General features: G+C 42.7%; 1 protein-coding gene across 1 annotated transcript in view; it reads right to left on the bottom strand.

The window, feature by feature from the left end:
* Positions 1-12,402: 12,402 nt before the first annotated feature.
* The window catches only part of LOC103782462 (transcription cofactor vestigial-like protein 2), a gene marked incomplete at its 5' end in the record, with an annotated part of 1,581 nt that continues 310 nt past the window's right edge, over positions 12,403-13,673 (bottom strand). Inside the window, 2 exons of the mRNA XM_008950232.1 lie at positions 12,403-12,443; positions 13,486-13,670. Coding sequence (XP_008948480.1) covers positions 12,403-12,443; positions 13,486-13,670 — 226 coding nt within the window. The remainder of the gene's footprint in view (positions 12,444-13,485; positions 13,671-13,673) is intronic.

The following is a 13,673-nucleotide window of genomic DNA, read 5'->3' as shown; positions in this document are numbered from 1 at the left end:
TCCTGCTGTATTTTTATGAACTACAAATCAGAAAACAACTAAAGAAGGGTGACTGCGTTGTTCACTGCTGGGGATGGTCTATTTTGCTATTTAATCTGAACAAATGCTTGCAATCATCTTGAATGTTAAGTTGCACAGCGACTGATCTGCGAATCTAGACAGTCCTGTTTTCTTACATTTCTTCTCATTTACCTTTTTAACCTTCATCATCTTCACTTAATTTTTATCAGACTGGGTGAAGGGAGATACTTTTCCTTGATGTGTTTGGATATCAAGTCAAAGTATATATAATAAAATTATATATAAATCCTTACTGAATAAAAGACAGGAGTAAGCTTTTGAAATATTTCATCATGAATAGTAGCTTGCAAAATATGCAGAGCTGTCCAGTGACATCTGTCAGAAAACTAGAAACATGGTCTGATGTTATGTAAATATTTGATAATGGGCAATGCTGAAGAGTAGTAAAGACACTATCTGACATCAAAATGTGTACATTTTTATGATGCAGCTCCTCTGAAGCTTCAAAATTTCTTAAAAGGAGACACAACACAGATGAACAAAAGATTTGGGTTTTGACCATTTTACTCAAACAAAATAGAAACGGAGAACTTTTGATTTAGGATTCTTCAAAGTCCCTGACAAAGCCCATTTAAGCAGTCTATAATTAAATAAATATTTTTTTCTTCATCTACAATCAGTGTAAAAGACAGATTTGCTAATAACAACAGTTGCAGCACTTTGCTAAGCTCATGAGACCATGAGTGATAAATAAACACTGTATGATGTTTTCTTCTTCTTCTAGTGATGCTTGATTGATTGTACAGACTTTCCTTCCATTTCAATAATTTAAATATGAGTAACATTTCTTAACCAGTAGCATGTGCTAGCCAGAAACCAGGAAGATCACAGTTCTGTAGTCAGCACACCTGAATGACATCATATGGACGTGTAATTCCACCTAACTCAAAAGGACAGCTCAGCCATCAAGCCACAAAAAAAAGTTTTGAAAAACAGCAGGATTTGATGTGATATCTTCTTCTTCTGCAGGAGAAGCTTTTGATCCTGCCAAAATTTTATCTAGGCAACATGTTTCACAGGCCTTGTGACCATGTCTGTGATGTGATAACCCAAGTCGATTCAGTTTCATGTAGGTCTGAGTTGGAACAGAATCATGCAAGATCCTCTTCAACATGGGTTAGTGGGCAAGGTGAGCGTCAGTGACAGACAACAGTCCAAAGCAATGCCCTTGAGGTCTTGAAGTAGTGACAAATTCCCAAAGCAACACAGAAAGAACAGAGGTGAAGGTAAGTCTTGTTTTCTCTACATATTTTAAGTATTGCAAGGCAAGACTAATTTCAATAGGGGGATTTATCACAACATGGTGAGGGAGAAAGTGTCAAGTTTAATACCTTTCCAAGAAATGAGAGCTCAGGATATCAACCAGTGATCTATGCCTTTTGCACCTGATAGTGTGGAAAATGTATCGGAGTGAATAAACGACAAATCTCTCAATCCAGATATAAGGATCCTGAGCTATAACTTGCTGAATTCAGTGGCAGACACAATACCTAACCTCCTCCTTATAGTGCAGTGATCTGAGGCACTCTCAGTGATACCAAGTCATCTCTGAACATGACCTTACCAATCACTCCATTCTCCTTCTCTCATTTCCCTGCTTTAGAGGAGTAACCATGCAGATGCAGCCATTCCACTGAGTTATGGTAAAGTTGAGTTTGATGTGTGCAAACGTACCTCACTTGCATCCACCCATGATGATTGCAAAGACTTTCTTTCTCCCTCACATTTCTGTGTCACCCTTCTCTTTACACATCTTCATTTCTTCACCTTGCCTATCTCACTGAAGTAATCCTTCCTCGCTTCGTTCAAAGTCTTCCTGATGATTCACATTTTACTCACCTCTTATTCATTACTAGGAGGACACCTCTCATCTTCAAGCAGTCAGCCTCTGATGACAGTTTTCGTAGGTACTTTTGGAGATGGTAGAGGAAACACACGTATACGAGGTGACAAGAAGGAAGGGCTGTTTTAGCACATTCTGTCTTGGGCAGGGAAATGGGCATTACCTGGCCTGTGACTGACTCTGATAGTTGGTAACTCCTCCTCAAGGAAGCCTTGAGTTCAAGTGTCTTGACTTTCAAGACTATAAGGTTTTAAATAAGTGTAAAAGGGTTGAAGGGTGATAATGTCATTTAAAGGAAATGTGTGTTTAGGGGAGAAAAGAACCCTGATACATCAAAAAGGTTATATATCAAATAAGGTTACAAATAAAGCAGTTGTTGTGAACACACGTGTGACATTCTGCTGAGAAACTTATCCTCAAGCAAAGAGACAATGAAATGCATTTTCACTTTCTCTGTTTAAGGTGTACAGTGAGACTGAGTCTAGGGTGTGATATTTACGTAATAAGAGGAATTCTTTCTGGGTTCCCCTGTAAGACAGAGAAAGCCACCTAAATAAGAGGAGAAACAGCTCCTAAGAAGATTCCCTCTGCAAGTGCTGGAGGAATCAGAAAGTGATGTCTGAAGCCTGAATCATAAATGCCTAGGGATTTCTGTCACCAGTTTCAAAAGCTTCTTAACAAAAACATCGTTCTCAGGCTAGTATAAAGCTGATGGACCACCTGCTGCAAATCAGATTAAAGAACTTAAATTATACTGATGGGCAGCGGTGGAAAAACTGCCTCTAAGTCTTTAGCTTCTCAAGATTTGGACTGAGACAGGTAGACCTGTGCCCAGTCAGTTTGTGAGCGAAAAATGGCTAGTCTCCCCAGGCCTCCTCCTCTCCATTTTATGTCTGAGCATGACCTTTTCTGGCATGGAATATCTCCTTGGTTAGTTTCAGTCGTGTGCCTGGTTGTATTCCCTCCCAACCTCTTGTGCACCTCCAGTCTATTCAGTGGAGGTGATGCTATGCAAGAACTTTTCAGCAATAACTAAAACACTAGTGTGTTATCAGTATTTTTCTAAAACACAGCACAAGATGAGCTGTTATGAAGAGAATGAACTCCAACTCCATACAGTCTCCAACCTGCCCAGCAAGAGATGTGTGCTCTCAGGCACTGATCAGGGGATGGCTGAGGTGAGTCTCTGACTTGCAGCCGGTTACTGTCTCAGGCTCTTCCTTGCTCCTTGACGCCCACACAGACACTTGGCGAGATCATTGAGCAACAACGGTGAGCATGCTTCAGGATGAGATGCCACACAGAACCCACTAGTGCTGGGCTCTCAAATGGCAAGGACTGAACTCTGATCTGTGCTGGACAGACATGGAAATGGTATGTGGTTTTAGCTGGCTTATTTAATCTCTCAGCTGCAGACTTGACATTCATACGAATGGATGAAAAATATTTACTGCTACTTATGAAGAGTATTTACTACAACATAACACAGATGCTGTGGTGGTTAATTAAAGTTTGCAAATTATTTTGTAAATGTGAAGGACCAGAACAGATGTTATTTACTAGGGCAGCATTTTCAGTGGCACCCATTCTAGGTCTTCTATCTTCAGTTCCCTTGGACTACATTGGGTGATAATGCCTGACCATCAGTGCATTTCTATTTTTCAGGGTTGCCTGCAAAGGCTTTTGTGCCAGCACATACTGATGACAAGATCCATCCAAAACCTGTGTGCCTCATGCTTTCCATTTGGGACCCTAATCAAGATCCTACAAAGGAAAAGTCAATCCTTTATGACAAAAATATTGAGTCCTTTCTGGGCCAAAGATAAAGTTATGGAAAGTTTGCATGTAGCTGCTGCTGAGAGATATGCCAGGCTTCAGTGGGATCACTCGCCATGTGTCACAGAGGGAGTGCTCAGCAGTTTGACATGAGCCATTGACCTGGCAGTGCCGGGCTCATGGTTGGACTTGATGATCTTAAAGGTCTCTTCCAACCAAAACAATTCTATGACTCTATTCTATAGGGACATGGCTGTCAAGAGCTATGAAGGGAAAACTTATAGAGCTTGAAAGAAGGATTTTTTTGAGCAACGAAAGGCAGAAGGTGCATTTGTTTGTATCATGTAGGACTGAAAAATGTGGGGTGTCAAGATGATTTCATTGCCTTTTTTATATTCAACATTCAAGTCTCATCTTCTTTAGGAGACTTTATTATAAGTCATTCAGTGGTATCATCCCAAGATTTGGAGGAACTTAAAAATGACCACCAGAAAGGCAAAAGGTTGTGCAACTACACTGCTAACGCAAGGGTTTTCTATTAGTCTTTGTTACCTGCAAAAACTAAGTGACAGGGGCAAGAAAGGCAAGAGTTGAGTTCACCACCTCCTTGCTTATCTGAGAAACTTGAGCCAGGGCCCAGGGCTGAGACTAAAGTTGTTGTTCTTCAACTTTCCTGGTACTCTAGATAACAGAGACTAGTAACATCCTCCAGATCACAAAGTCCCTCAAAATTTGGTTCCCTCACCACTAGTATGGAAGATCACAAAGATCCTTACAGCAGGGACACTTCACCCTTGCCTCCCACAGCTGTTTTCAGCAGAGAGAGTTTTATCATCTATTTAAATTGAATAATGTCTCCAGGTTTTTTTCTTCCTTTCTCTTTGACAAGTGTGGCATGCTGTCTGTGGTGGTTTGAGTCCTCAAGTGTGGCTTCATAGGACATAACTGGATGAAACAGGTACTCTGTGATTCAGCTTTAGGACTATGCATTTTAATGATAACTGTGAAGGCAAGCTTTCCTCTAGATTCATATTTTCCTCTTTTTACACAAAGCTGATCTTAATTCAGATATAAACCACCTGAAAATAGTGGAAAAAAGAATGTCTGTAAAATAGCCTTAACAGGTCTGTTAATGATTAAAAAGTTCTAATTCACCTTCATTTCTTTTAACTGATTCTTGAAAATTTTTCTTATAGACACACACTGGAGTGAGTTGCAGGAGCCTGCATACCAGCTGGACTTTTCAAACCATCATAGCTCTATTTATAATGACACTTGGCACCTCTAACTGACATTATGTTTTAACTCTAATAAATAACCAGAAACCCAGTGAATCAAAGCCAAGTGATGATGCCAAAATATTGTCATTATTGCCAGTGACATGGCTGATACTGCCGTATAAAATAACCTTTTTTATAATGTGTTAACTTCTTATTCAGATGATGTCTTCTATTTGGAGAACATTTATCACTGCCTTCTATCTTTTACGGTAAGAACAGAGCTGTAAACCAGCCATTTTCTGTTTGGATACCAATCCTTTTTGCAATGCTGTTGACATAGCTGGATCTTCTTTTCCTTGCTTTTTTTCCTCTCCTGTCTTCTCTGACACTACAAATCACAGTGCTCATTAGTGATGGTGTCACTGAAACACCTTTGTTTTCCTATGCAGTACAGTAAGCCACTACTGTTGCCTGTTCATCCATCCTATAAGAAACTCAGTGGAGTTTCAACAGATTTTGTAGCTCAAAAATCTCATGACTCTGGTTAATCTCCTGGTATGTTTCTCTTCACATATCCAATTTAAACACCTTTCCAGGAGGGCTGACCACTTCTAAGTTCTCAGTAATTTCCAGTCATGAATATATTTAGCTTTGTCTTACAGAGAAACAGGAGAAGCCGAACTCTGGGAATCATAGAACTGACCTTTTATGAGAATATCTTCTCTCACATCTTCATATGTCTTCAGTCTGACATCACCATCTCCCCAGGGATGGAAACCTATTCACACAGTGCAGTCTTGTGTTCTTCAATTAGGCTCTTGCCAGCTCTTTGCTTTCCACGGTTTGTCTGTTGACATAGTCTTTGATTTATCTTAACAGAGGTGTCACTTCATAATTTTTTGAGTCTGTTGCTTGAAACATGAAGAATTATCCTCTACCTGAGTCTACTAAAACAAAATTTCTGGCTATGATAACCTACAGTCAGTTGCCAAACACATCCTCTTGCCTACCCCACTCAGAGATGGCTCTTGGTTTTAGTGGAAGCAACTCCAGGTTAGATGTTGTAATTTCTCTTCACAGAAGCAAGCTGAGAAGGGACTGTTGGTCCTGCTTCTTGTCAGCATTCAAGGCTGGCATTAGTTAATTAAGACAGGCATCAAAAATGAAGAAAAAAATGACACATTTAGAAAGATCTTTAAAAATCTTTGTACACTTAATCATGTGATCTTGCAGTTTAGGTGTTCATTAAGAGCTGGGTGGGGTGTCACCAGGAACCTTATTGTAGCTCCATTGTCAGGCCTGCATGCAGTTGTCATACTGCTACCAAAATCAAGCTTTCCCACTCCTCACTTTTGGATTGCTCCTGTTTTTTTTTTTTTTTTTTAAGGGAATGTTTTCTGAAATGCCTACCTGTCTCCATGTAGAAATTAATTTCTGTGGAAAAGTGTTACTAAAAACCTCTTCAGCATTCTTTGATTCAATTTTATATTACATGATGATTAATATACTCGATCTTGATGGAAGCAAGATAAGAAAAGGTGGTGACAGAGTGACTAGAGTTGCAGATGTCCTATTGCTACTGTGTTTGCACAGTTGTGTTTTGGTTTAGACCATAGACTCCTGCAACTTCAAAGTAGTATATACGTTTCTGGGGAATGAGAAGCAAAAAAATAAATGTAAGCAATATAGTGGCTTTTAGGAGACAGACCTATATACAAAGAGGTGGGACCGTGACTAAAAACTCAGGACTGTTACTATAAGGACTATGCAAATATAAAACTGGCAAAATTTTATCTGATTTACACAGTTTTTTAAAATTGCAAGAATGTCAAGTTAAGTGGCAAGGCAGAACAATAAAGTGTCCTGGGAAATACACTCACAAAGAAGGTAAACAAAACCAAAGGCAAGTGCCTTCTTAAACACAGGATTTGCATTTTCTTAGCAGAATAAACTCTCTGGCTTGACTCTCTGTGCTCTCACTGAAGTGGAGGTCATGGCTAGTGACAACTGGGAGCTGTTCCTGGAGGCTTTCTTGCCTTTTTAGGTTATGAGGGTCTCTGTGTGTTTAGGATAATATGATTGACGGCTCCACTCCGGCCCCAATTAGCACCCTATAATTTATTAGCTTCTGCTTTCAGATTATGCGCTAACTTCACAAATATTTCAATCACGGAAACAGCAGCTATCAAGTGTCTCTTCCCTGATCCAGCTCACAGGGAGTGCAGTTAAATACAAGGAGGGAGCTGGGCAGGTCTGTCAAGGGAGAATAATCATTTGTGTCTGTGTACAACTGTGGCTGTTGCAGCTCTTTAGGGCTTGGCTTGTGGAAAAAAGGGCTTATTCCACTAGACTGAGGACTAGGGCTTGTTTCCTACCACAGGAATATGACACAGGGTTAAGGCGAATGTGCTGGCTTCTCCAGAGAGGGTCTATGCTTATCCAGTTTTGTTTATCATAGAAATATGGATGCTTCAGCTCCATGTAAACAGCATTGATAAGAAAGTTGGTGTCCCTCCCAACATCATTCTTTTGCTCCTCATTGTTGCAGTGTGAGACCAAAGTAGTAAGTGCAGAAGGGGAGAGGCTGGGTGAGGCAGCAGAGCAGAGAGGGAGTGGGTTGCAGAGTCAGGGCTGAGGCCAGAAGTCAAGAAGAGAAGTTAAGAAGTAAGGGAGGGTGTAATGGACAAGGAGGGCATGCAGCCATAGCTAGGCCAGATGGGGCAGGAGGAAAGTTGCCTTGCAGTGGGGATATGGGGCATCCTCAGTAACATCCAATGTGGTTTTATAAGTCCTAGTGGGAAAGCTCTCCTGTTTGGTATTTTTCCTGCCTTTACCATGAATGTAAATAAGCAAACGACACAGGCCTACAGAAACGCTCTGGCCCTTGGTCAGTGGGTGTTTTTGAGGCCTGCAGCCCAGCACGGTGCTTGGGCACAACAGAGGGGCCTAGAGGAGTGTACCCTTCACCCCTGCACGGGCTCCTCCAATTCCCCTTCTCCCACAGGTCCTGATGCAGAGAGGGCAGGGGCAGGAGGAGGGGGACACTCTCCTCTCCTCTCCTCTCCACTGCCTCTCCGTTACATTTTGTGCTGGTGAGTTTGGTGCACATTATCCACAGTTTATGCTCGGCTAAGGAGGCAGCAGAAGGTGATGCAAAGGTAACTCCTCCTCTATGGGTAGAGCTGGACATGAACAGGGGGATCTGCTGGGCTGAGCTGCTTGTCAGTACAGTCGATTTAGAGAACAGCCTCACTGAGCTTGTAAATAAATAAACAAGACAGTTTCCAAGGCTGTAGCCCCAGGCCTTGGATGCTAACTGAAGTAAAGCTCTTTTCCTTTTTTTCCTTTTCCTTTTCCTTTTCCTTTTCCTTTTCCTCTTCCTCTTCCTCTTCCTCTTCCTTTTCCTTTTCTTTATTTTCCTTTTCCTTTTCTTTATTTTTTCTTTTTTCTTTCCTTTTCATTTTTTCATTTTCTTTTCCTTTTTCTTTTAATATTCTTTTTCTTTTAGCTTATTTTCTTCTTCATTTTTTTTTTTTATTTTTCTTTTACCGATCCCCTATTCCCATTTCCCTATGCAAAACTGCCTAACCTACAAAGTCAATCCTGCTGCAACTGCTCCTCTGGGTGGCAGGCCAGGGAAGCCAGCCAGGACACTGCAATCCCCCAGAGGAGCTGGCTCACCCTTCTGTAATCAAAAGGGCATGTTAATTACAACCCTTGCCCAGAAAAAGATGGATGAGAACTGCCTGTCAGAGAACCCTAGTGCATCCAAAGCCACCAGCAGCATTTTCCTCCCTTCTATGAAGGGAGCAACCTTTAAGCCCTTGCTAGAGCTTGTCATAGGGACAACCTAAATAGGACTTCAAAGGGAAGGTGAGAAGGGATCGCAGTCCCTCCTGACCCAAGGAGGAGACAGGGCAGATACATTTCCCCAGAGACCGGCAGCACAGTCCGGGGGAGGTGCAGGGGATTACTCAGGCTCTTACCCTCTCTCCCTCCACTCCTCCGTCTCGGCTGGAGGCTGCTGTAGAAGACCCAGTGGAAAAGAAGGTGGGAAGTAAACAATGTCACCCTAAAGCTCTCCAACATTAGCCTGTGAGTGCAGGTGCATGTACACACGTGTCTAAGAGCTCTGTGCTGCACTCTTGCAACTGCAGCTATACTGGAGCAAAACCCTCATTAAAATAAAGTGGAGACTGTGACCACAAATACTGTGTCCCCACTTCCATTATTTCCTTGACAGTTCACTGTTAACCTCAGAGTTCCTTAAAATGGTATTCCTTCATGCTTTGTTAATTTTCAGTTGTTTTCAGCACGGCAAATAAATGTCTGCAGGTGAATATCCTCAGACCTCACTTTGCAGACTCATACGAACTGCTCTGACTCGGCAGCAGTGGATCCCCTCTCTGTGCCCAGCACTGCTGTGCTCTGCAGCAGCTCCCGTTCCCCTGCCTTCTTCCCTGGGCTCTGCACGAATGGGTCAGGAGCTGTGTTTGTTTGTCTGTCCCAGCTAGGCTAGTCTGTTTGTCACGGGTGGCACAAGCCGGTGGGAACTTTTGAACGACACTCTGAAAAGGGCAGTGGGCGTTTCTGCTTCTGGGGCTGCAGGACCAGGGACTCACAGCCCTGCTCTTTCTGTGTGTGACAAGCTTGTGACAGATAAGACATACGTAACATATAAAGAATTTCTTTTGTATCTCTGGGTTCCCTGCAAGCTTGTGTGATTAAGCAAGTAATAACCTGTGATGCAAAGAGGGATAAAATAGACTTGTGCAATGGCACTGAGGTTGTTTGCACTGTTACTGCACTACAGTCTGTGGCTCCAGCCCTGAAAAGACTGAAGCCTTAAAGGTCAGTGCTGTGAGCGGTCCCCCTGGAGTCAGAATAACACCAAGTGAGCAAAACTCTACAAGGGTTAGCCAAAACAGAGCCCGTCCACTTTCAGACTGCAGTCCAGTCAGAGTAAGAGCATTTTTAAAAAGTTGTTTGCACATCTGACACTTTGAACCACAGTCTTGATGTTTGTGTTTGGATGCGCTCACAATGTAACAATAAAAAAGAGTACCTGGAGAATGAATGTCAAAACCAGTGTTCATGTATTCATTGCACAAATTCTCATACTTGAAAACATTCAGAGTCAAAATTAATTGTAAATGCCAATGAAGTAAATGGCTGGTTTGTGCTTATATGAATATTTCCAAACATATTTGGGCTGTATTTTCCAGCCCTCCTCATTAAGAATTACAGAAGAGAGGAGGAAAAATAAAGAAAAAAGAAACAATCATTGAAAAAAATGAAACAACTGAAAAAAAAAAAAAAAAGCACAACCATTGCCAAAGGCAGATTAATCTTTTTTTTTTTTAAAATATAATATTTAAAAACAGCCCAAGAAAACTTGCAGGCAAATGCTCACAGAATGATCCTGTTATCTCCAAGCTTCTGCAGCAATAAAGTTAAATGCTATTTTTACTTACTTTTCTCCTGCAAAGTGCTGCTGCCTTCTTTCTTGATAGACGCCTCAGAACATTTTTAGTTTAACCAGTAATATAAATTCTGGAGTCCTTCCCTTGCCCTTTACAGCTTGTCTGGGCTCTGGCTAATTGGAGGCTGGCTGAGAGTGAAATGCCCAGAGGTACATCTGGCTGCAGGAATCATAGCAAGTGACCGCCTGCTATTTGCCAAGCTCTGGCTGGGATGCTCTGCACACGTTGCTCCTTGCCAGCTTCTCACAGTATTGACTCACACTGCTTTATCCTACTCTTACTATTAGGATTCCCGTTCTTTCCCAGAAATGGAGCTACTGCTGAGCTCAAACCTAAAAGAAGTAAGTTTGGGTCATTCACAACCCCATTTCTGATGTGTGGTGCACATTATGCCAGATTATGTGAGAATGTCGAAAGGTAAAAACTCTCATCATGGCACAAAAGGCCATTTTCTGCTGCTTCTAGTGTCAGAGGGGTGATGTTAGGACTCTCCTCTTACACACATTGAACTGTGTCAGCCTTTGAAGACATTACATTAAGAAAAAACAGAAAAAAAACCAAACCAAAACATCGTAATGTATGAATCAGATGTTTTGCCTGTAAAAAAGTCAGGTTTTAAGTATAGGGGTACATTGTAATATCTGTGCTGCTTCATTAATTATTCATCATCCTGTAATAGCATTTTAATTTACCAGTGCAAGAGCAGTGTAAAATGCTACAGTCCCCTCTTCTATCAGCTTTATGAAGAAACATCTGTTATTGTGGAGCAGCCCTCTTTAACCCATCTTACAGCTACACCGTACTCTAAAATCTAGCACTGCAACAAATGCGTATTTTCTTAGCTTTTGTATTTATCACTCTAGTTTTTACCCACTAAGAAAATATTTTCAGCTGCTAGGATTTATATTTATTTTTAATGCAAAGTAATAAAATAACTCACTTCATCCACACAATGGGTTTTTTTCCTATTTCATCCTGAAGTTTCCAGTTTACTTGATTTCTCTTATTTAGCTTCAATTCTTCATAAAAGCACACAGAGTGAAAGAAGGTGATACTTTTAATGTAGCTTTCCTACTGTTAGATACCTTATTCCCCCTTTCAAAAAAACAAAACCACCATTAAAGTGACAAAATGACAGCAACAAGTAGACAAAAAGAAATGTTAGACCAACTTAGACCTATTGTCCATCACGTGCCTTTCCTGGTCTTCCCCTTAAGGCTGTTGGGTTGAGGGCAATCTGTTTTTCGGGAGTTTCTTTCCTCCCCCTTCTTTAACAGGGTTTTACTTTCACCAGAAAATATTTCTTGGGAAAAAAAAAAAATCACAAACAAAAAACCACAACCAAACAACCGTTATATATCCAATGCTAATGCTGTGCCAAACTCTGAGAAGTGCCACCTTGGTTTTTGTCTTTCTGGGGTTTCAGCAGTTGTGTGTGGAACAGCTGCATCTCTGTAAGCCCAGGGCAGGTGGCCCTGGTCAGGCACTTGCCACTCACAACCACAAAGATTAAAAAAATCTGACCAGTTCCTTGATAGTCTGAAAATATTTGTGAGTTCCAGTTTCCTCTCCTTCTACTTTTCAATAGTGTAAAGTAAAAATCAAGTTCAAAACTGCTAAGTAGCTTTCCCATGTTTGCCTTTGAGAAATAGTTTTCACTGCCATGAAAAAATATTCACACCACTAAAAAAGAACCCCATGATTTCCTTTGCTCCCTGTATGAAGGAAGGCCAGTGGTTCTGCATCACCATCCATGTCGTCGTCTGACTCTTTTAGAGTAGTCCGACCGCAGTTCTGGGTGAGGGGTCTGCTTAAATAGAAGTTCAATGTCGTTGGCTCTCCTCTTGCAACAGAAGGATTTTCCTCTCCGTAATAAGTCTAAAGTATTGTCTTTGCAATGCCAGGTCCTTTTAAGTCCCGTTGTCTTTCCCCGAGCTGCAGGGCCACGATGGGCTTGGAAAAGGGCAAGGGGGGATCTGAGAGTCTTTGAGTCTGCACATCAGCTCAGAAGGGATCCACCACAGAAGGAGTAACGGCGAGCTGCAAACCAAGACCAGAAGCTGTTACAAACTGACCCGATTTCAGCTCTGAATGCCACCATGTCTAACAGGCAGAGATCTACAGGGGAGAGCCAGGGGAAGAAGAGTGAAGGACAGCTCTAAAACCAGTATAGATCCTTGCTTTTATCCTGAGGTTGCAAACCTGAGAATGGAGAGAAGAAAAAAAAGGAAGAAGAAAAATAGGTACAGGTATTTAAGGACAGAGTAAGACAAACTGCATTTCTGCCAGCTGAGATCAGAGAATCAGTCTAAAGCATGGGCTGCCCAGAGCCCCAGGAGGGCATGAAGTGAGAAGATCCCAAGCCAGACTGGAGACAGCCACATGTCCCTCATGTCTAAAGTGATGCCACTGTAAGGAGCCTTCTGTGGTTGTGATAACCCAACCTGAGCACGGAGAACTGCCACCAGAGCAGGCTTTCCTTGCCTCCACAGTCACTGATCCAGGAACTGCCACTGCTGGCTATGCCTGTGTCACCTTTTTGTCACTGCTGTGGCCATATAGCCTTACTTCCAGACACCCACCAGGCACTGGTGGTACCAGGTACCACTACCATGAGAAAACTGTTGCCCTTTTTGCTCAGAAAACACAATTGTGCTTTCTTTTCAAAAACTGGGAGGCGAGTGGTGACCTTTGGGGCAGCTCTGTCCTGCTCCCAGCTCTCGTTGCTCAAGATGAGAGCAGTACCAGTGATAGGACAAGAGTAGCCCAAAGCAACCTGTATCGTCAGGGTGTGTTTGTGGGTGCCAGAAATTCAAAGGATGTTGTGGGGGATGATGTGTTGCCCTGCCCCACCCTCCCTCCCCTTCCTCACTTGCCTGGCCTGAGAGCCCCAAGAAGAGTACTCAGGGCAGAGCTCAAGTGTTTGCCATGGGGTTTCCATGCCAAATTTATTCCCCCCCAGTAGCCTGCCTGTCGTGCTGCCTCAAGGGTCCTTCTCTACTACTGTAGATGGTGTGAAGGAAGCAGGGGCAGGGGTGCATCTGAGCTGGGGGACCCCGAGGGACCACGGGCAGCTGTTTACCTGCGTCCACATTGAGGCTGAGGCTCTGTGCCATGTCCCCCGCCGCGTTGGGGAAGGGTCCCGGCGTCGTCCAGGCCGTGGCACCTCCCGCCTCGCTCTTGCCCAGTTCGCAGGGGGGGCTGACCGGCGTGGGTACAGAGGCGGGGGTGAGGCGGTGGGGGCGGACAGAGGCGGTGGGCACCAGGAGC

This window comes from Merops nubicus, unplaced genomic scaffold, assembly GCF_000691845.1.
Source record: "Merops nubicus isolate BGI_N331 unplaced genomic scaffold, ASM69184v1 scaffold3562, whole genome shotgun sequence".
Taxonomy (NCBI): Eukaryota; Metazoa; Chordata; class Aves; order Coraciiformes; family Meropidae; genus Merops; species Merops nubicus.
This window is presented reverse-complemented; position numbering and strand designations above follow the sequence as displayed.